This window comes from Ahaetulla prasina, chromosome 17 (genome assembly GCF_028640845.1).
Source record: "Ahaetulla prasina isolate Xishuangbanna chromosome 17, ASM2864084v1, whole genome shotgun sequence".
Lineage (NCBI taxonomy): Eukaryota > Metazoa > Chordata > Lepidosauria > Squamata > Colubridae > Ahaetulla > Ahaetulla prasina.
This window is the reverse complement of record NC_080555.1, coordinates 4,198,020-4,220,805: the sequence shown is the minus strand read 5'-3', so window position 1 is coordinate 4,220,805 and position 22,786 is coordinate 4,198,020. Positions and strand designations below refer to the sequence as shown.

Genomic DNA, 22,786 nt, shown 5'->3' with positions numbered 1-22,786 from the left:
AAGGGAGAGGGAGAGAGGGAGGAGAGAGAGAAAAAGAGAGAAGAGAGGGAGGGAGGGAGGAAGAAAGAGAAGAGATAAGGAGAGAGAGAGAGAAAGAGGGAGAAAGAGAAAGGGACGGAGAGAGACAGAGAGAGAGAGAGAGAGGAAGGGAGGGAGAGAGAAAGAGAGAGGGAGAGAGAAAGAGAAGAGAGAGAAGAGAGAGGGAGGGAGGGAGAAAGAGAAAAGATAAGGAGAGAGAGAAAGAGGGAGAAAGAGAAAGGGACGGAGAGAGACAGAGAGAGAGAAAGAGAGGAAGGGAGGGAGAGAGAAAGAGAGAGGGAGAGAGAAAGAGAAGAGAGAGAAAGGAGGGAGAAAGAGAAAGGAGAGAGAGAGAGAAAGAAAGGGAGAGAGAGAGAGAGAGAGAGAAAGAGAGAAAATCAACCTTAGATTTTATACTTATTAATAGTCCCTGGCTGACTAATGAATTCACGACAATCGTGTGATCAGCCCAAAGTTTTATTGTCAGGTGTCACAACATCTCCGCCATAAATCTAAGATTGGATGGGTTTGAAATGGGAACGGTATCCGAAATTGCAATCTGAACTAGTTGACGTTTGGTTTCCAAGCCTGAAGTGTTTTTGCGAAAAATAAATCATAACGAAAGAATAATGCCATATGATAATTACAAAAATAATATAATACCGCAGTAGAATAATGCGGTATAAAAATGCAATAAAAGAATGCAACTTAAGGCAACATAAGAATGCATTATAAGGCAATAAAACAATGCGGCATAATAATGTACAATAATGCAATAAGATAATGCAACCTAAAGCAATATAAGAATGCCATATAAGAATGCCGAATTATAATGCAATAAAATAATGCAATGTTAAGAATGCAATATAAAACGGCAACATAATATAATATATGAATGCAATACAATGCAATATGAATGTAGCATAATGTATAATTCGCCAACTTCCTGACCTTCGAACCTTCCGCCGCGAGCTTAAGACACATCTATTTATCTGCGCAGGACTGGACTAGAATTTTAAATTTTTAAATGTTTAAATTTTAAATTTGGTTTTAAATGGGTTTTATTATTTATATCTCTATTTTAAATATTCGGCCTATGTAATAAGTTTTTTAAATTAATGTTTTACCCTGTATATATATATATGTTTTTTTATATTATATGCCATTTCAAGACAGAAAGAAGGTCAAATTAAGGGGGTAAAAATTTGGCTTTTGCTACCCCTGAGAAAAACTTAAATCTCTTTTGGGCAATTGTGCAGAGCTAAGAATCTCTCCCATCTGTATAACCGCTTCCTTCCTTCGTTTCAGTTTAATTTAGACTGACAGCAACAAGCTGCAACAGATTTGAGAGGAACAGACATCACTTTGTACTGGGTGTGCGTGTGCACAAAACTACACTTTCCAGACAAGAATAACCCTTGGGGGGTGGGCGCCCCCAAACACCCTAGTGGCTTAAGAGCTCGTTTTTTGGGTTTTTTGTTTAGCAAATCAGAGCTTTGTTACAGAACAAGCTGAATCTGATAGATACTGTACTTGCTTTGGAAAGAGAGAGAAGGAGGGAGGGAGGGAGGGAGGGAGAAGGTACAAGATGGATGGATAGATGGCTGGAGAGAGAGAGAGAGAGAGAGAGAGAAGAGAGACGGAGAGATAAAGATAGGAGATGGATGGATAAATGGCTAGAACAGATGGACAGAAAATATGGAAGGAAGGAAGGAAGGGAGGGAGGGAGGGAGGGAGAAAGGAGAGAGAAAGGAGGAGGGCAGGAGGAAAGAAGGAAGGAAGAAGGGAGGAGAGAGAAAGAGGCGGGCAGGAGGAAGAAAGGGAGGAAGAGAACCGGAAGGAAGGGTGGGAGGAAGGAAGGGAGGACGAGGAAGGAAGGGAGGACGAAAGGGAGGTGAGAGGAAAGAAGGAAGGGAGGAAGGAAGGAGAGAGAGAGAACAGGAAGGAAGGAAGGAGGGAGAGAGAAAGAGGAGGGCAGGAGGAAAAAAGGGAAGCAAGGAAGGGAGGAAGAAAGGGAGGGAGGGAGGGAGGAGGAAAGGGAGGTGAGAGGAAAGAAGGAAGGAAGGAAGGAAGGAGGGAGAGAGAAAGAGGAGGGCAGGAGGAAAAAAGGGAAGCAAGGAAGGGAGGAAGAAAGGGAGGGAGGGAGGGAGGAGGAAAGGGAGGTGAGAGGAAAGAAGGAAGGAAAGCAAGCCGGGGAGGGACGGAGGAAACATAGAAGTAAAAGGTAAAAGGCGGCTGGATGATGGCTAGAGAGAAAATATAATATCCAGTTTTTAGCCTCCAGTCCCCTAATCCTCTTTGTTGCTCTTCACTGCACTCTTTCTAGAGCAGGGATAGTCAACCTTTTTATACCTACCGCCCACTTTTGTATCTCTGTTAGTAGTAAAATTTTCTAACCGCCCACCGATTCCACAGTAATGGGTGATTTATAAAGTAGGGAAGTAACTTTACTTTATAAAATTTATAATTTGACAAAACCCCTCCCGCCCACCATGAAAGCTGGAACGCCCACTAGTGGGCGGTAGGGACCAGGTTGACTACCACTGTTCTAGAGTCTCAATATATTTTTTATATCGTGGCAACCTTGGAGGTCTTCTAGTCCAACCTCTCCTGTTCAAGCAGGAGACCCTATGATCATTTCAGGCTGTCCAATCTCTTCTTAAAAACCTCCAGTGATGGAGCACCCACAACTTCCAGTGGCAAGCAGTTCCACCGGTTAATTGTTCTAACTTTCAAAAAATTTCTCCTTAATCCCAGGTTGCTTCTCTCCTTGATGAGTTTCCACCCGTTGCTTCTTGTTCTGCCTTCAGGTGCTTTGGAGAATAGCTTGACTCCCTCTTCTTTGGGGCAGCCCCTGAGATATCAGAAGACTGCTATCATGTCTCCCCTGGTCCTTCTTTTCATCAGGCTAGACATACCCAGTTCCCACAACCGTTCTTCATAAGTTTTGTCCTCCAGTCCCCTAATCACCTTTGTTGCTCTTCTCCGCACCCTTTCCAGAATCTCAACCTCTTTTTTTACATTTGGTGGAAAACCAAAATTGGACGCCATATTGATACGTGGTCTTACCAAGGCATTAGAAAGTGGTATTAAGACTTCAGTTCCTCCAGCTTTTAACAGGTTTACCACCACGGAAGGGCCGTGGTGGCTCAGGCTGTAAGATAGCCTGTTATTAAAACACAGCAGCCTGCAATTACTGCAGGCTCGAGTCCCACCAGGCCCACGGTTGACTCAGCCTTCCATCCTTTATAAGGTAGGTAAAATGAGGACCCAGATTGTTGGGGGCAATAAAGTTGACTTTGTATATAATATACAAATGGATGAAGACTATTGCTTGACATAGTGTAAGCCGCCCTGAGTCTTCGGAGAAGGGCAGGATATAAATGTAAAAAAAAACAACAAAAAACCGGCGCTCCGTATAAAGGAATCCTTAGGGCGGATGTCGGCAACCTGCGGCTCCAGAGCCGCATGCGGCTCTTTTGTCCCCTTGCTGTGGCTCCCTATCGGTTGAACCCACCACTGGCTGGCACCTCCCCTCGCCCTTCCCTTCCAGTCACTCCTCACCTGGCCTGAGAGAGATGAGAGATGAGAGAAAGAGAAAGAGAGAGAGAGAAAGAGAGAGAGACAGAGAGAGAGAGAGAAAGAGAGAGAGAGATACCTGTTTCTTACAGAAAATACTGGGAGCCACAAAACCTGGGTAGGCGTGGCCGAGTGTGTATCTGTCATGTGACTGGGTTGGAGTGATTGACACCGAGTTGGCCACACCCACCCAGGTTTTGAGGCTGCCGGTGTTTTCCCGGTGGGAAACGGGTCCAAATGGCTCTTTTGAGTGTTTTGCCTTAGGAGAAAAGACGGTTAAACACGGAGGAGGTGGGGGGGGGGGAAATCACTTAACAAAAGACCCCATACTCACCTTTCGCAAAAGGCAACAGATCCGTTCGACATTTTTCAACCTTTCTCTCTGCGGGGAAATAGAAAAGTTATGTTGAAAACCGTCGCTTACGGCGCGGACGGGTACAATGGAGGGGAAGAGACGGGTTTGGGGGGGGGTGACTTCAATTTGGGGCGGTGAAAAGTTTTCTCCGGCTTTGCAAAACCCACCGAAAAAGATCCTCATATTCGTCCCCCCCCCCCGAGATTTTGCTAATTCTTCACACATTTAAGGGTGGAGAAAAGTTGGGGGGGGGGTCCCTGCGTCTCCAGAAACGGGCCCCTGCGGTACAATCGCTTGGAAAATCCAAGGGAAAAAATATCCCGCCTCCGAAGCCCATTTTACAGATGGGGAAGACCGAGCTAAGGAAGGGGCAAAGTGTTGTTTTTTTTTGGGCTGAGAATCCTGCGCAGGGAGCTTCCAGATGGAGCCGAGAAGTGAAGTTCCCAGAATCTCGTAAACGCAGCCAAAGGACTGGGAGCTGTGAAGTGGGCGCTCTGCGAAACGCATTTGGCAGGTCCAAATTTTAACTGTTCAGGAACGGGAAATTCATCAAGCTTTTGGCTGCTATCAATAGACGAGACTATTTATGGCTTAGGGTTGAATAGCGGGGGGGGGGGGGGGGGCTTGGTGCTCTCTGGAGCTTGGATGGTTTTCCTGCAGATGTTTCGTAACCCGGTTAGGTAGCGTCATCAGTGCTAGAAGGGAGGAGGAGGAAGAGGAGAAGGAGGAGGAGGAGAGGAAGAAAGGGAAAGAAAAGAAGAATGAGAAAGAGGAGAAGGAGGAAGAGGAGAAGCAGGAGAAAGAAAAGGAGGAAGAGGACGAGGAGAAAGAGAAAGAGAAGGAGAAGGAGAAAGAAAAGGAGAAGGAGAAAGAGGAGGAGAAGGAGGAGGAGGAAGAGAAGGAGGAGGAGAAGGAGGAAGAGGAGAAGCAGGAGAAAGAAAAGGAGGAAGAGGAGAAGAAAGAAAAGGAGAAGGAGAAGAAGGAGAAAGAAAAGGAGAAGGAGAAAGAGGAGGAGAAGGAGGAGGAGGAAGAGAAGGAGGAGGAGAAGGAGGAAGAGGAGAAGCAGGAGAAAGAAAAGGAGGAAGAGGAGAAGAAAGAGAAAGAAAAGGAGGAAGAGGAGAAGAAGAAAGAAAAGGAGAAGGAGAAAGAGGAGGAGAAGGAGGAGGAGAAAGAGGAAGAGGAGAAGCAGGAGAAAGAAAAGGAGGAAGAGGAGAAGAAGAGAAAGAAAAGGAGAAGGAGAAGAAGGAGAAAGAAAAGGAGAATGAGAAAGAGGAGAAGGAGGAGGAGAAAGAGAAGGAGGAGGAGAAGGAGGAAGAGGAGAAGCAGGAGAAAGAAAAGGAGGAAGAGGAGAAGAAAGAGAAAGAAAAGGAGAAGGAGAAGAAGGAGAAAGAGAAAGAGAAAAAAAGGAGGAGGAAAAGGAAGAGGAGGAGAAAGAAAAGGAAGAGGAGGAGGACCGTGGGGTCCTTAGTGCTCTCTGAGCTGGGAGTTTTTCTTGCAGGCGTTTCATAACCCAACTAGGTAACGTTATCAGTGCTAAAACGGAATGGGTTTGCTCTGTGTTTATAATACAAGTGGATTATTTGCACCTCCTTAGCACTGATGATGTTATCTGGTTGGATAATTGCTTCTCGCCCTGCCTTTAGGTGCCCCTCTTCCTTGGGGCAGCCCCACATATATCGGAACGCTGCTGTCATGTCACCCCTGGTCCTTCTTTTCATTAAACCAATTTCTGCGACCGTTCTTCATATATTTTAGCCTCCAGTCCCCCAATCGTCTCGGTTGCTCTTCTCTGCTCTTCTCTTTCCAGAGTCTCAAAACATCTTTTTTTATTTTTTATATTGGAGTGACCAAAATTGGATACAGTACAAAAAGTCCTCGATTCACAACATTTAGTGACCGTTACAACCAGCACCAAAAAAAAAGAGAGTGACTTATGACCATTTTTCACGCTTAACAACCGTGGCAGGGTCACGTGATCAAAACTCAAGACGCTTGCCAGCTGGCTCGTATTTATGACGGTTGCAGCGTTCCGGGGGGGGGGGAAAGAGGCCAGATCCGCTTAACGACCATGTGACTGACTTAACAACGGCAGTGATTCGCTTAACAACGATGGCGAGAAAAGTCGTAAAACGGGGCGGAATTTATCGAACGCATGAGCGACGTAAATTTTGGGCTCGGCTGCGGTCGTACGTCGAGGACTACCAATATTCCAAGGAGTGGGTGGGGGGGATGTCTTACCAATGTTTTATAAAGTGGTATTAACACTTCACGTGACCTGTTGATGCAAGCCCAGGACTTCAGGAGTCAAATTCGAAATAAAGAGGAATTTCTTGCCCGTTAAGACGTTCCGAGTTCGAATCTCAGCGTCATTTTGGGCCTTTGCATGCAAAAAAAACTTCCCAGGGCTATTTTGTGTGTGGGGGGGGGGAGGGATGGGGGGAGATTTCGTGCAAAGAGGATGGGGGAGAAAAAAAACCACGAAGATTGAGAGCTTTCGTTTTCCACCTGCTTGCAAATGCGCCCCTGATCCAGGGCAGCCACCTCATTCCTGCGCCCGGAGGGATCGTAAGGGGGGGGGAAAAATAAAAAATAAAATAAAAATTGAGGTCAGACGGCACTATTTATACCTTAAGGATGAGATGGGCCAGCTGAGAGACATCTTGGTGAAGTGCCAGCCGCAATTTTAAGAGGCGAATTGCACAAGATCTGGGACTCTTCGACGTCCCTTTTGCTGATCTTCCACACTCCTGTGAGATTAAAATGTTCTAGTTTTATCTCAAAGGGGCTTCCTCGTCTGCAGGAAACCGTTTACGCAGGTCCGCCTCGGGGCCGGAGCCGAATTCTGAATTTTTTATTGTTTTTGTTTTAAAGGGGCCTTTGTCCTGTCTCAAACGCTTCAGGAGCCTGCCCTATGCTATTGAAAAGCTCATTGAAAATCTATCTATCTATCTATCTATCTATCTATCTATCTATCTATCTATCTATCTATCCATCCTCTATCTATCTATCTATCTATCTATCTATCTATCTATCTATCTATCTATCTATCTATCTATCGATCATCTATCTATCTCAGGGGGTTGTTGCCCCAAAAGAAGAGGGAGTCAAGCGATTCTACAAACAAGGCAGGACGAGAAGCGACGGAGGGAAACTCTTCAAGGAGAGAGAAGCAACCCGGAAATGAAAGGAGGAATTTGGAACCTGGGGAGGGCAAAAAATGGGCCTACCGAGATTTTAAAAAATGGTTCGTAATGGAGGGTGGGGTGGGTGGGTGGGAAATTAGATTTCATTGTAAAATTGAAAGATGAAAAAGTACAAAAGCCAGACTAGGACCAACAACAACGGATGAAGGAGGCGTTAAAAATGGCCGAGGTTTTACTAGCTTTTAAAGTTTTTAAGAAGAGATTGTCTGGAATGACAGAGCGTCTCCTGCTTAAGCAGGGGGTTGGGCTAGATGACCTCCGAGGTCCCTTCCAAGTCTTTATCCTTCCTTCCTTCCATCCACCGATCCATTGATCGATCCATTGGCGAATGTGATTGATGACACACCCTGAGGGGAGGGGGGGAAAACAGGGTCATAGTTGGGATGTAAATTATGTGGGGTCAGAGCTGACTCCACCTGGGTATGTGCCGAAATGTTGCTCCTAATAAATAACTGGATTTTTTTTTTTTTTTGAAGCTTGGCTTCAAAATTAGGGCATCCGTCGGAACCCTGACAGTGCTATTAACTTTAATCAATGCAGTGATTCACTTAACGACGGTGGTGGTAAAATTGGGCAACATTCACGTCACAAGCGTCTTGCTTAGCAACAAACATTTGGGGCTCAATTGCGGTCTTAAGCCGAGGACTTCCAGCACATCTTTTTAAAAAAATAAAATAAAAATTAGGCTGTAAGTTGCACGCAGCTTACAGGGCTACTCAACCCACAGAGAAATCCACGGCTAAACCTTCCTGGAAAATTTTCTTTATTGAATTTAAGTTCCGGCCTCTAACTCTGCATCTCAACCCCATCCAAGGATTTTAAGGACCACCAAAGACCAAATTCACGGAAAAAGGAAGCCCGAAAGACACCCCACCCCCGCCCCCATATTCCAAAACGCTCAAAACCTTTCAGCCATCAGAACTACAACTTCCATGCGCCTCAGCTGCACAACATCCAACGGCTGATGAGACCCGGAAGACACACACGGAGTTACACAGCTGTGTTGGGCTTCGAAGAAGCTTCCGGGGCTGTGGGACTCCAACTCCCATCGTCCCCAGCCAGGGAAGGCAGAGGGCAGGCATCCGCCAGATTTTTTTTAAAAAAATAAAATAAAATAAAATAAATGGAGCTTCAGTGACAAAGCAGAAAATATCATTTTTTAAATGAGACTCATCAAATTGATTTGATGAGACTTTATCTCTTGGGGGTGGGGAGAGGTTATTTTCCTCTTTTCCGGTGACACCTTAATGATTTTTTCTAGAACTGTGATGTTGTGTCTGCGCACCCCGAGTCGGGCCCCCTGCCAGAAAGTGACTTGGAAAGTGAGGGGGAAGGGCCATCAGGACTTACCTTGGGAGCACCGACTTCCCTGGCTCAGCTCCAGGAGCCAGAGGCAGGCCAGGTGACAACGAGGCCTCCGTCCCCTGACTCTTTCCCCCCCAGGCCACGCCTCCAGACCCAGCTGATGGCAATCAGGCCTGGCTGGACCCTAGGTTTCGTAGGCAGGAGAGGCGGGAACAACAGAAGCAGGGGTGGGGCAGGCCTAGGAAGTGCTGAGTCATGGAGCCACACCCCACAGGATATAAAAGCAGCGAGAACTGCTATGCCTCTTCGTAGCAGGCAAATCAACTGCTTAACTAAGAGCTGAAGTACTGCTTGTTGACTCATCGGCATCAAGGGAGATAACAGAGACACTTGGCAGACGCTTGCTAGTTTGCTGCCAGAGCTGATAGTGCCGGCTAATTAAGCCATCGCTCGGACGGAGGCGAGGGGGGACAGAACACGTGATGGTGAACCTACGGCACGCCTGCCGGAGGTGGCACACAGAGCCCTCTCGGCGGGCACAATATATATCATGCCCTCTTCACGGGTATCGGAGCGCTGTAAAACAGCCAAAAAACAGGCTATATTGGGGCCATTTTCTGGGCTGTTTTCAGGCTATTTTCTGGGCCGTTTTCAGACCGTTTTTTAGGCTGTTTTTCAGGCTGTTTTGGGGCCGTTTTCAGGGTGTTTTTTGGGGCTTTTTTCAGGCCATTTTCCAGGCCAGTTTTTGGATGGATGAACGGATGGCTTGGAATTTAGGAAGGAAGGAAGGAAATGAGAATGAGAAGAAGAAAGGAAGGAAGACATAAAGTTTTGGATGGATGGATGCGTGAATGGCTTGGAATGAATGAATGAAGGAAGGAAGGAAGGAAGGAAGGAAGGAAGGAAGGAAGGAAAGAAAGAAAGAAGGAATAGAAGAATAAGAGAATAACTGAGTTGGAAGGGACCTCAGAGGTCTTCTAGTCCAACCCCCTGCTCAAGCAGGAGACGCTCTATCATTCCAGACAAATGGCTTGTCCAATCTCTTCTTAAAAACTTTAAAAGCTAGTAAAACCTCTGCCATTTTTAACGCCTCCTTCATCCGTTATTGTTGGTCTTAGTCTGGCTTTTGTACTTTTTCATCTTCAATTTTACAATGAAATCTAATTCCGCCCCCGATTATGAACCGTTTTTTAAAATCTCGGTTCTACACCGCCTGAAATCGCCGTTTTACGAGATGGGCAGCTGCATAAATTGGTTTAATTAACCACGAAATCATTACCTCCGTTTCAAAGCTTGCCCGGTCTCTCTCTCTCCCTCTCTCTCTCTCTCTCTCTCTCACACACACACACACCAACAAACACACACAAACACGCAGTCGGTCTAAACAGCAGGAGCATCATCTTTGACAAGCCCCTCCAATTTGCAAATTTCCGTCCAACCGCTGGGGCAGAAAAATGAGAAAGCCAGCTTGTAAAGCCGTTCGGAGCTTATGTTAATTTTCATGGAGACGATATTAAATTCAATTAAAATGCTGTGGCGTGGCGCACATGTTTAAAGGTGTTTTTTCTCCGAACCAGCTGGAATATTGAAGGGGACGGTACAAATTTAAGTGGGAATTAAGTAGAAAAAAAAACACCAAAAAAAAAAAGAAAAAAAAAAGAAAAGGGAATACATACTTAATTTTACACGTGCTAACGGCAGCTAAAGGTCTATTTGTGCAACAGTGGAAAAGTGAAGAGATCCCAATGGAGGAAAATGTAATCCAACAAGAAGAAGTAGTAGTCACCAAAGAAACTTTTTTGTATAAAATAAAATACAAAAAAAGAAAGAAAGAAAATGTAATCCAAAAGATATTAGAATGTGCAGAAATGGATAGATTAACGCTTAAAATCAAGGAAAAGGAGAGAAAAAAACTTCTGAATATTTTTTAACCTGTGGACTCATTTTATCAATTGGCTAGCTAATAAAAAGAGAAACATGGAAATATAAGAGAAGGATTAATTTTATAAGGAAGGTTCATTAAAATGGACAAGCAAATATTATTACTGTTATGTGATGAATATTAAGGTTATGAATAGTTATGATGCTGATGACTATTTCTCAAGATTAATTGCACTCAGACAATAACACACTGTTGCTGTAAAAATGATTTTTTTATATATATTAAATAAAAGCTTTTAAAACTTTTTTAAAAATATGTATTTTTGGAGGGGAATTGTTTTGCAATTTCCACGTCGCAACATAGCTTGCAAAAGGAACGCAAGAAAATTTTCTTCGGCGTCTGACGCTATGTGTACTGCCGATTCCTGGGCTTGTTTAATTCCTTGGCCACGTTTAATTTGGATTTAAATTGTTTAAAAGAAGCAGACCCAATACTAAGGGAGTCCTGGAATTGCAACAGTTCGTTTAGTGACCGTTCAAAGTTACGATGGCACTGAAAAAATGTGATTTAGGACCGTTTTTCACACTTATGACCGTTGCAGTAGCCCTGTGGTCACCGGATCAAAATTCAGACGCTTGGGAACTGATTCATATTTACGACGGTGGCAGTGTCCCGGGGTCACGTGATCCCCTTTTGTGACCTTCTGACCAGCCAAGTCAAAGGGGGGAAACCGGATTCACTTAACATCTGTCAACCCTGTTACCAGGATTGACAGATGCCCTGATTAATTCATGAGCCTCAAGCCAAGTTTCAAAAGAAATCCAGTTATTTATTAGGAGCAACATGTCGGCACATACCCAAGTGGAGTCAGTTCTGCCCCATGTAATTTACGTCCCAACTATGACCCTGTTTCCCCTTTCTTCCCAGGGTATATCATAAATCACATTCTCCAGTGGAGCACTTTCGCGGACTGTAGAGAACACGCCTCTCTGGCTGGCTCTGTTAACCTAGGATGCAGCGTTGAGAAAGATATGGGTGGAATATGCTGGTGTTGCTCCGCCAGTTTCCCCCCCTCCTGCCTAGGGCAATTTGACAGCAGGCCAATAATGCTTTACGAGTTGACACCGATTTAAGATCGGCAGCGATTCACTTAACAAACGTGGCAAGAAAAGGCATAAAACGGAGCAAACTCATATAACAAAATTTCTCGGCTTCGCAACATAAATTCTGGGCTCAATTGTGGCCGTCAGAAGGTCCCAAAAGGGGATTACGCTACCCCCTCCCCAAGCGACGGTCCTAAATCCGTTGCCAAGCGTCTGCGTTTTTGATCGCGGGGAAGCTGCGACGGTCGTAAGTGTGAAAAACGGTCCCAAGTCCCTTTTTCCCCCCGGTGTCGCTGGGACTTTGAACTGTCACTAAATGAACTGCCATAAGTCAAGGACTATCTGTAAATCTACACAGATATACAGTCACACAAACAAGTCTTAGGTCACTTGGGGGGGGGAGAATGATTTTGTGCCGTTAAGCGTATACTGCAGACCAACCAACCGAAGAGGAAATAAATGAACATTTTTGGACCCTTTAAGGCAGATTAACAAAGTTGGAAGGGACCCTGTAGGTCATCTAGTCCAACCCCCCGCCCAAGCAGGAGATTTTGGGTCAATATAAAAGTGGAGGGGGGGGGGAGAATGATTTTGCGCCATTAAGCGTATATTGCAGACCACCCAACCAAAGAGAGGAAATAAATTAACTGATTAAGGCAGATAAACAGAGTTGGAAGGGACCCTGTAGGTTATCTAGTCCAACCCGCCTCCCCCCGCCGAAGCAGGAATTTTTTGACCAGTGGGGAAGGAGGGGGAAAAGACAGACAAATGGAGACAGAGACACACAAACCTCAGACACGATATGTTTAGACTTACTGCCCTGGCTGGATTGCCCTGGTCGATGGGATTCTTAAAATCTATGTGCAATTCGTCAAAGGCGATTATCTAAAAAAAAAAAAAAAAAGGAAGAAAGAAAGAGAGAGAAGGAGAAAGAAAGAGAGAGAGAGAGAGAGAGAGAGAGAGAGAGAGAGAGAGAGAAACAAATTCAGAAAATGTTCTTGCTCAAGGCGATAAAAAGCACACAGGCAGGTCGAGCCATTATAATCACCAACTATAATTATAAATAATATAATTGTAATTCCTAGACTTGCACGGATGTTCCATAAGAAAATAAAATAAAAAAAAGGGATATATCAGGAGTGCAGAATTGGCACCCGGACCCGAAAGCCGCAGGGTTTGCACCCGCAGTCAGACAGGTCGGTGGCATCTGCTCTTGAGATATTTTGGAGCTCAGGAGTTAGCCGTGAGGAGTGAGTGTCCCGGAGGTTGTGGAACTCCAATTTCCATCAGCCCCTGCTGGTAAAGAGGATGGGTTTGGAGGCTTCCAGCGACAACTGGACATTTTGCAGACTCCTAGACTGATATAAGCTCATGTACAAATAAAACAATGAATAAGTGAGAATGTCTGTCTATCTATTTATCTCTCTCTCTCTCTCTTTCTATCATCTCTCTCTCTCTCTCTCTATCTACTATTTATATTAGATCTATCTATCCATCATTTCTCTATGTCTTTTATATCTATGTCTCTAAGTATTTCTATATCTTTCTATATCTCTATCTTTCTCTTTTTATCTCCGTCTAATCTATTTTCTTTCTCCTTCCTTGCATCCATCTATCTATGTATCCATCTATCATCTTTCTATCGTCTATCAATCTTATTCTTTCTTTCCTCCTCCTTCCTTCCGCCTTCTCTCCTTCTCTCCTTCCTCCCTTGCATCCATCTATCTGTCTGTCTGTCTGTCTGTCTGTCTATCTATCTATCATCTATCTATCTTATTCTTTCTTTCCTCCTTCCATCCTCCTTCTCTCCTCCCTTCCTCCCTTGCATCTATCTATCTATCTATCTATCTATCTATCTATCTATCTATCTATCTATTATCTATCATCTATCCATCCATCCATCCATCCATCCATCCATCCATCCATCCATCCATCCATCCATCCATCCATCCATCTATCTATCTATCTCCATCCATCCATCTATCCATCCATCCATCTATCTATCTATCTATCTATCTATCTATCTATCTATCTATCTATCTATCTATCTATCTATCTATCTATCTATCTATCTATCTCCTTCCTCCTCCCTTCCCTCTTCTCTTCCTTCCTCCCTTGCATCCATCCATCCGTCCAATCTATTCTCATCTCTCTCTCTCTCTCTTCTCCCCTCCCCCCATTAATCATGCACAGGTAATCCTCAAAGTACAACTACAGTTGAAGACCCGAATTCCTGTTGCTAAGTAAGGGAGTTGTTAAATGACTCACATTCAATGTTACAACGTTTTTGGCCTCGGTTGTTAAGCAAGCGAACCACTGCACCTGTTAACCGCATCACAGGGTCATTAAGTGAATCCAGCTCCTCCTCCCCCAGCCCCCGCGTTGACTTTGCCGCCTTCGGAAGGCGGCTGAGAAGTCCACAAGAGCCGATGATGTGAACAGCCCCCCCCCCCAGGAGACTGCAATCGTTGCAAATACGCATCAGTTCCCCAAGCACCAGAATTTGGATCACATGACGGGGAGAATTGCTTTGACGGTCATATACCCGAGGACTGGACGTAACTCCGTTTTTGCAATGCTGTTACAACTCTGAAACTTAAGCCCAGGACTGCCCCGGTATCAAACATTTGCTATAATTCTAATGCTCTCTCAATTCTCGTGGGGAGGTTTTTTGGATGCTGGCGGAAAGCATTAGCTTATACGATTATTTTATTTTTTCAACAAAACCACGATAAGCTTTCTATTTAAAAAGATTAGCGCCGTCCTCATTTGCTTATTCATCATCGAAAGTAGGGGGGGAGAAACAAAACAGAGAAAAGGATTCAAAAAGTTCAATAAAGAACGAAATGTCGAAGAGAAGCTAATTCGGGTTTTTATCCGTTGACTAAATCAACTTCCGGGCTCGATTTGTGGCTCTCGAACGGATCGAAGCACTTCTCGCAAAAGGAAAAAAAATGATCTTTCAAAAAAACAAAAAAACGGGGTTTATTATTCATTAAAACAATCTTTTTTTAAAAAAAAACAACACAAAACTAACAGGATTTATTATTCATTCTATCTTCCGGCTGCTTTCAACCTTTCATAACTCCCAGCCGAAGTATTTCCAACCATCATTTTTATCTCAAGGCTAAACGTTAACATGTCGCAGGTACCGAACTAAAATGAAATAAATTTTAAAACAAAGCGCTAGAGGAAAATTCCCGCGTTGAATAAATCTGCGTTTAAAAAGGAATTGATCGCCTTCCGGATTTCCTCTGGAGTTTCAAAAATAAATAAATAAAAATAAACTCACCCTAAAAGACACAAATTAACGCAAAAGAGAACAGACCTGCTTAAAAAGCTATAGGGTCACGACAATTGAATAGAACCTCCATGCTCAGGAATAGTGTACCGTTTTTAAACCGGCTTCTGGAAAAACAGAAACCTTAATAAGGACTAGATGGGAGATACAGCTGTCCCTCAAATAACCAGGCCGGATATCCCAAAGAGCTTTCTTGATATTAGGCAATCCTTGACTTACGACCGCAAATTAGCCCGGTTGCTAAGTGAGACAGTTGCTAAGTGAGCTTTGATTCCTCTGACGACCTTCCCAAGTTTTTAAGCGAATCGCTGCCGTCATTAACTTAGCGACACGGTCATTACGTGAATCCGGCTTCCCCGCTGACTTGGCTCGTCGGGAAAAGAGGGATCCCGCGGCTCCGGAACGCCGCAAAACCGTCGTAAATGCGAGAACCGGGTGCCAAGCGTCTGAATTTTTGATCAGGGGATGCTGCAACGGTCGCTAAGTGTAAAAAAAAAACGCTCCTTTTTTTAATGCCGTTGTAACTCCAGTCACTAAACGAACCCTCAGTGATTTTCCACGGCAAAAGGGAGAAATTTTTTTTTTGGGGGGGGGGGACAGTTTGGAACCCTAACCAATTCTAGGGTGAGAAGCAAGGCTGCCAAATTTTGTAAGTTGGGCATTTTCTCGTCTTTGCCTCACATTCTCCTGCAGGAGCCCCTGCGTTGTGTATACACCCACCCACACAATATTACACACAACACACACAGACGCAGAAATGCACAGCCCCATCTGATGTTCTCCACGGTGGCATCTTCTTTCGGGAACAAGACGGCCCGCAAAATCCTGCCAAGCTGGGTGAGTCAAACAGGATCACTTCCCCAGCGCCATCTCTCCAGAGGGGGAGGGAAAAAAAAAAGACATTTAAATTTTCTTTCTTTCTTTTTTCTTTTCCGCTTCGTCGTTTTTTCCTTCTTCCTCCTGAAGTCGATGGGAGCCCAGGCGCGGCTGACATCCTTGCCAGAACCACCCACATCTCCCCAGGTCCCTTGTCCTCTGCCGGCGTAGAAGCTGAACTTTCGCTGCCTCCCAGCATGACAAAATAATAATTTTTTTTAAAAAAAAAATATCCTATCCTTGGAAGGGATTTATCCACTCCAGCCCATAATAGGCGCTTCCCTGCCCACGCAGCGTTTGCCTGCTGCTGTTAACGACGAGAAAGAGAGAGAGAGAGAGACCGACTTGCCAGGGGCGAGAAAAGGACAGCGGAGACGGCTCACGAGGGCGAGCGGGTCTTCCGGGAGGAAAGGGCACCACTGGGGGATTTTTCCGTGTGGGGAGACACGTCAACTCGCAAAGCATTCCTGACCTGCTGTCGAGTTGCCATAGGCAAGGTGGGGGATAGGTTGGAAACCGATGAAGCAACACGGCAGCCAAAGACAGGAGCACATTCCAGACATATCTCTCTCAAGGCTGTCTCCCAGGGTTACCCACAGCGGCCCGGAGGGGAGCGATTTCTACAACCCGCGAAATTGCTCCGTTGGCAAATATGATTGATGACACACCCTGGGGGGGAGGGGGAAACAGGGTCATGATTAGGGCCGTAAATTACGTGGGATCGGAGTTGGCAGAAAAGGGAGACGAGAAGGATGGGCGTAAAAACACCCGCTGTGGGAAGTCAAAGATGAGGTTCTCTTTCTTTCTCAAGTTAAGGGGTGGGGGTGGGGGGAAATCCGGGGCTGCTTAAAGGAAGAACTGTGCAGAATGGGAGAGGGTGAGACTACGGAACTCCCTGCCACTAGATGGGAGGGACATTTGAGTCGGATTTCGAAAAGAACCAGGCAAACGTATAGAGAATCCAGACGATACTAGACAGACTAATTAACCAGTGGAACGACTTGTCTCCAGAAAGTGTGGGTGCTCCAATGTCTGAAATGGTGTAGGGCCGTGACGGAGAACCTATGGCGGGATGCGTAGCGATATCAGTGGGCACGCTAGCTCAGTCCAGGGCGCATGCACATACCAGCCAGCTGATTTTCGGTCCTTCTGGGCCCACCAGAAGTAAGGAAACAGGCTGTTTCCTGCCTCCAGAGGGGCTGGGTGGTGGTGGGAAAGGCCCGTTTCTCTCTCTCATCTGGCTCCAGAGCCTTTCTATGAATCTGGGGAGGGCAAAAATGGCTTTCCCCATCTCCCCAGGCCCTCCGGAGGCCAGAAACGGCCTGTTTACCAACTTCCGGTTGGACAGGAAGTGGCTTTGGTACTATCCCCAGCCTCCAGAGCCTATGAGTGAAAAAACGGGCCTACCGGACCATCGCGTGCCAGGAAGGGGGGGGCGTGTGCACATATGCAGGGGCGGGGTGCATAGAATTATGGGTGTGGGCGTGCGCGCACGCCCCCCCCATCCCGTCCCTCCTGGCACGCGATGGCAAAAAGATTAGCCATCACTGGTGTAGGGGCTTCTGCTTGAGCTGGGGGTTGGACTAGACAACCTCCAAGGTCCCTTCCAGCTCTGTTATTCTGTTAATTAATCAGTGGAACTTCCGGAATGCCTCCAGAAGTTGTGGGTGCTCCAACACTGGAAGTTTTTACGAAGAGATTGGACAGCCATTTACATGGAACAGTATCGGGTCTCCTGCTTGAGCAGGGGGTTGGGCTAGAAGACCTCTAAGGTCCCGTCCAAATCTGTTATTCCGCTAAGATCTGGATTGCAATGGCTTGGCCCTTTCTTGTGTCCCAAAACCCCATTCCTTATCCAAAATTCTGGACTAAATTAATTTCCTTCTCGTGACGTTAAATTCTTCTTACATTTTTCACCAATTCGGGAAAACCCGTATTTTTAAAAAGGACAAGCTTCTAGTCCTCACAAACCTGATCTTTTGGGTTGTTTTTTTTTAAATTCTCTTTGAATATAGGTAGTCCTCCACTTACAAGAGTTCGTTTAGCGACCGTTACGATGTCACTGAAAAAAGTGACTTATATGACCGTTTTTTTTACTCTTAGGATCACTGCAGCAAACTCCACCTCCACCCCATGTGATTTAAACGTTAGGCGGTTTGATTCCCCGACTCACATTTATGATGGTCGCAGAGTCCTGGGATCACGTGATCCCCTCCTGCGACGAGCAAAAGTCACTTAACAACCGCGTGTGACCGATTTAACAACTGCAGTGACTCATTGAACAAATTATAAATTATCTAGAATGAATGAACGAACGAATAAAGAAAGGAATGAATGAACAAATGAATGGCTGGATGAATAAATATATAAATAAGGCCAAAAAAAAGTTGCAAAACAGGGCAAATCACATTGAACAAATGTCTCACTTAACGACCTAATGACCTGGGCTCGATTGTGGTCGTTAAGTCCAGGACCGCTTGCCATTCAACCCATGTCGGATGAGTGTTATTTGTATAATTTCAACGGCCGACACATCTTGGCCTATTTCGGGTCCGGGGCTTCAAACCCACCCACTCACCCACCCTTCCACTTCTTTGGAAATTCATCCTTCCGTTCTATTTTTTTTTTCTTTCTTTCTTTCCCTTTTGCTCCAGCGACAGTCAAAGCACAAATTGTATCCATCACCTGTCAAAATCACGCTGAGTCTCGCTCAAGCCCGGGAAAAAATGCCTAGCAACGCTGACACGCTCTCTTCCCGTGTGCCCAGCCGGAGCAATTTTCACACCGCGGGTGTCTCTCTACTTCCTGAATCAGCCTTCACTTCTATTTTTTTTTCCTCTTTCCCTCCTTTCCCCGTCTACCGAGGGCCAGATTTTAATTTTATTTTTATTTTTTTGGTCAAAAAAGAGAGAGGAAATTAACTATTTCTCCGGGAAGCTTCCCGAAGGTTCAACAGGAAGGTTGCAATGAAAAAAGAATGTGTAGGTGGCAAAAAGGAGAACAAAAAAATTACTGTCTTGGATTTGCACGTTTTGCCTTATCAACAAAGGGAAAAAATGGGAAAGATTTATGAGAGGCTTGGTGCAAGCGGTCGATGGGTAGTGCTTAAACCTGGTTTAAGGGGAGGCCGGCTTTGCTCTTTCACTAAAACGTGCCTGCCGCAAGGAAACAGATTCTGTCCTCGGATGACACCTGATTTTTTTTTAAAGGACAAGGGTCTAGTCCTCATGAACCTGATTTTTTTCCCCTCTTCCCTTCCTTCCACTTTTCTCATTCCCATCTTCCTTCCTTCCTTGAACTTTCTTGCAATTTACATACTTCTTAGGAAATTTTCCTTCCTTCCTTTCTTCCTTCCATTTTCTTGAAATTTATATTAACTTTGTTGCTGGCAATCCTTATGATTTATATTGATATATTGACCATCATTTGTGTTGTAAATGTTGTACCTTGATGAACTTATCTTTTCTTTTATGTACACTGAGAGCATATGCACCAAGACAAATTCATTGTGTGTCCAATCACACTTGGCCAATAAAAAATTCTTTTCTTTTCTTTTCTTTTCTTTTCTTTTCTATTCTATTCTATTCTATTCTATTCTATTCTATTCTATTCTATTCTATTCTATTCTATATACTTCTTACAAAATTTCCTTCAATCCTTCCTTTTTCTTATAATTTACATGTCTTAGAAATTTCCTTCCTTCCTTCCCTTCCTTTCACTTTCTTGTAATTTACATATTTCTTACAAAATTTCCTTCCTTCCTTCCACTTTCTTGTAATTTACATACTTCTTACAAAATTTCCTTCCTTCCTTTTTCTTATAATTTACATGTCTTAGAAATTTCCTTCCTTCCTTCCCTTCCTTCCACTTTCTTGTAATTTACATATTTCTTACAAAATTTCCTTCCTTCCTTATAATTTACATACTTCTTAGAAATTTCCTTCTTTCTTTCCTTCCACTTTCTTGTAATTTACATATTTCTTACAAAACTTCCTTCCTTCCTTCCTTCCTTTTTCTTATAATTTACATACGTCTTAGAAATTTCCTTCCTTCCCCTTCTTCCACTTTCTTGTAATTTACATATCTTACAATATTTCCTTCCTTATAATTTACATACTTCTTACAAAATTTCCTTTCTTCCTTTTCTTATAATTTACATACGTCTTAGAAATTTCCTTCCTTTCTTCCTGAACTTCCTTGCAATTTAATACTTCTTAGAAATTTGCTTCCTTCCTTGAACTTTCTTCTAATTTTCCTTCCTTCCTTCCTTCCTTCCTTCCTTCCTTCCTTCCTTCCTTCCTTCCTTCCTTCCTTCCTTCCTTCCTTCCTTCCTTCCTTCTCTCCCTCCCTCCCTTATTTCTCACACAACTTCCCTTCCCTCAATCTGGATCCTCTGATGGAAGTTCTCTTCTTTCCAATTACAGATCAAAGGAACCAAAGTCTAATCTTGGGGCTTCTGAAGGAGATTCAGTACTACGGACAGCTCCGTTAAAGAGAAGTGGAGAAAATTCAAAAAAGTGAATTGCAAGTGCAGAAATTCATGAAAAGATGACAAAACAAGGGAAATTAACCCCATCTTGCCATCTCTGATACTAAAAGCAATCGTGGAGAATTGTAAAACTGGATCCTCAGAAAATAACGTTTTTCTAGATATGTTCTGCTGGCCAGAAACCAAGATTCATGGTGTTTGATCGCTCCTAAGCTTGGAGCAAACAATTTTTTCCTACCAATGTAAGACATTCCTCTTGCAATTTCTAAATATATATACCGTGTTTCCCTGAAAATAAGATCAGGCCTTATATTAATTTTTGCTCCAAAAGACACATTAGGGCTTATTTTCTGGTTAGGTCTTATTTTGGGGGAAATACGGTACTAAATGCATCCATCTGGCTGACCATGTTAACTGGGGCTTATTTTGGGGATAGGGCTTATATTACAAGCATTCTGAAAAATCATGCTAGGGCTTATTTTCCAGTTGGGTGTTATTTCGGGGGGGAAACAGGGTGTGTATATATGTGTGTGTATGTATGTATTGTTGTGACCCAGGCCCAAGTACGTAATAGGAAACTCCAGTCAGTTTAAAAACAAACAGACTTTATTAGAACAGCTGAGAATTACTTCATTTCTGCTCAACCTTCAGAATGGCAGCTGCCATTGTCAGCCCTGATTAGCCGTGAAACCAAGATTCGGCAAAGTAGCTTGAGCGTATTATTATTATTATTATTTTTAAAAAAGCTATTTTTAAGCTTTTAAGACCCTCGCGGCTTCCAGCCGGAACCGGTTCCCTTGAACTCATAAAACGAATCTTGCATTACATCACACCAAACTTTGGAAACTGCAAAACGTGGAGCGGATGTAAACCAGGAAAATAAATAAATTGGCATTCGATTTGTTTTGATTTGAGCGTGGAATCGAGATAACTAAGTTTGCAAGGTTTCGGGTAAGGGACAGCCTGTTTAAAAGCCAAGATTTAAGATGTTAAGATGGGGCGGGGGGAAGTAGGTAGATAGGAAAACAGAGAAGATTGAGAAGAAGGGAGGAAGGATAGATAGGGGAGAGATAAGACAGGTGGGTGGATGGATGGATGGATGGATGGATGGATGGATAGGTAGATAGAGACAGCCAGACAGACGATAGATGAGATAGGTGGGTGGGTGGATAGATGGATGGATAGATAGCTAGATGGATGGATGGATGTAGATAGGTAGGTAGATACCGATAGATAGATAGATAGATAGATAGATAGATAGATAGATAGATAGATAGATAGATAGATAGATAGATAGATAGATAGACAGACAGATATTAGATAAGATAGATAAGATTAGAATAGATAGATAGATAGATAGATAGATAGATAGATAGATAGACAGACAGACAGAAAGACAGACAGATATTAGATAAGATAGATAAGATTAGAATAGATAGATAGATAGATAGATAGATAGATAGATAGATAGACAGACAGAAAGACAGATATTAGATAAGATAGATAAGATTAGAATAGATAGATAGATAGATATTAGATTAGATAGATAAGATTAGATTGATAGATTGAATGATTGACAGATGAGATGAGATAGATAGACAGACAGACAGACAGGGTTTCTTGCCTAAGCAGGGGGTTGGACTAGAAGACCTCCAAGGTCCCTTCCAATTCTGTTATTCTATTCTATTCTATTCTATTCTATTCTATTCTATTCTATTCTATTCTATTCTATTCTATTCTATACTATTCTATTCTAAAGATAGATAGATAGATTAGATAGATAAGATTAGATTAGAGTAGATTGACTGACAGATGAGATGAGATGAGATAGATAGACAGACAGAGATTAGATTAGATAGATAGATAGATAGATAGATAGATAGATAGATAGATAGATAGATAGATAGATAGATAGATGAGATAGGTGGGCGGGTGGATGGATGAATAGATAGATCGATCAATAGACAGACAGATCTTCGATAGATAAGATAGGTGGGCAGGTGGATGGATGGATAGATAGATAGGGCTCTGCCATAGGTTCGCCATCATGGGTATAGGGTCTCCTGCTCGAGCAGGGGGCTGGACTAGAAGATCTCCAAAGTCCCTTCCAGCTCGATTCTATTCTAGTATTCTAGAATCCTATTTATGGAGTGGTGCGGTGGCCTAGAGATGAAGCTCTCACCTCACTGTTGGGAGGCTTGTGAGTTCGATCCTAGGTAGAGGCAAATAATTCTCTCTCTGGGCACAATGGGAATGTATCTGCTGGGGGAAAAACCCCACCCTGGGGACGGGAAAGGCATCCGGCCAGTAAACATTCAGCTCCATTCAGTTCCCCCGACTCCACCCCGCGAGGGATTATGGGATCGTTAAATGATGATGATGATTCTAGAATCCGATTTATATCCATATGAGTGTTATGGACATTTATATTCCTGCATTAAAAGTCAGGAAACTTTCATCTCAAGGATTAGTTATTTTTTTTGGTGGGGAGGGGAAGGATGGCGTTTCTAGTCCTCATGAAGGTGATCTTTTGTTGTTGTTGTTTTAATTCTCTTTTGAGTACAGGTAGCTAAATGACAACAGTTCATTTAGTGACCGTTCAAAGTTACGACAGCACTGGGGAAAAAAAAGGGACTTAGGGCCGTTTTCCATACTTACGACCGTTGCAGCCTTCC

General features: G+C 43.8%; 1 protein-coding gene across 2 annotated transcripts in view; it reads right to left on the bottom strand.

Moving 5' to 3' along the window:
* The window catches only part of CNIH2 (cornichon family AMPA receptor auxiliary protein 2), a 40,178-nt gene that overhangs the window by 9,249 nt on the left and 8,143 nt on the right, over positions 1 to 22,786 (bottom strand). Inside the window, exons 2-4 of one of the 2 annotated variants that reach the window (XM_058159929.1) lie at positions 12,262 to 12,330; positions 6,580 to 6,699; positions 3,932 to 3,979 (exon numbers count right to left, since the gene is read on the bottom strand). In XM_058159929.1, coding sequence (XP_058015912.1) covers positions 3,932 to 3,979; positions 6,580 to 6,699; positions 12,262 to 12,330 — 237 coding nt within the window. The remainder of the gene's footprint in view (positions 1 to 3,931; positions 3,980 to 6,579; positions 6,700 to 12,261; positions 12,331 to 22,786) is intronic. The other variant, XM_058159930.1, reaches the window with a different exon arrangement.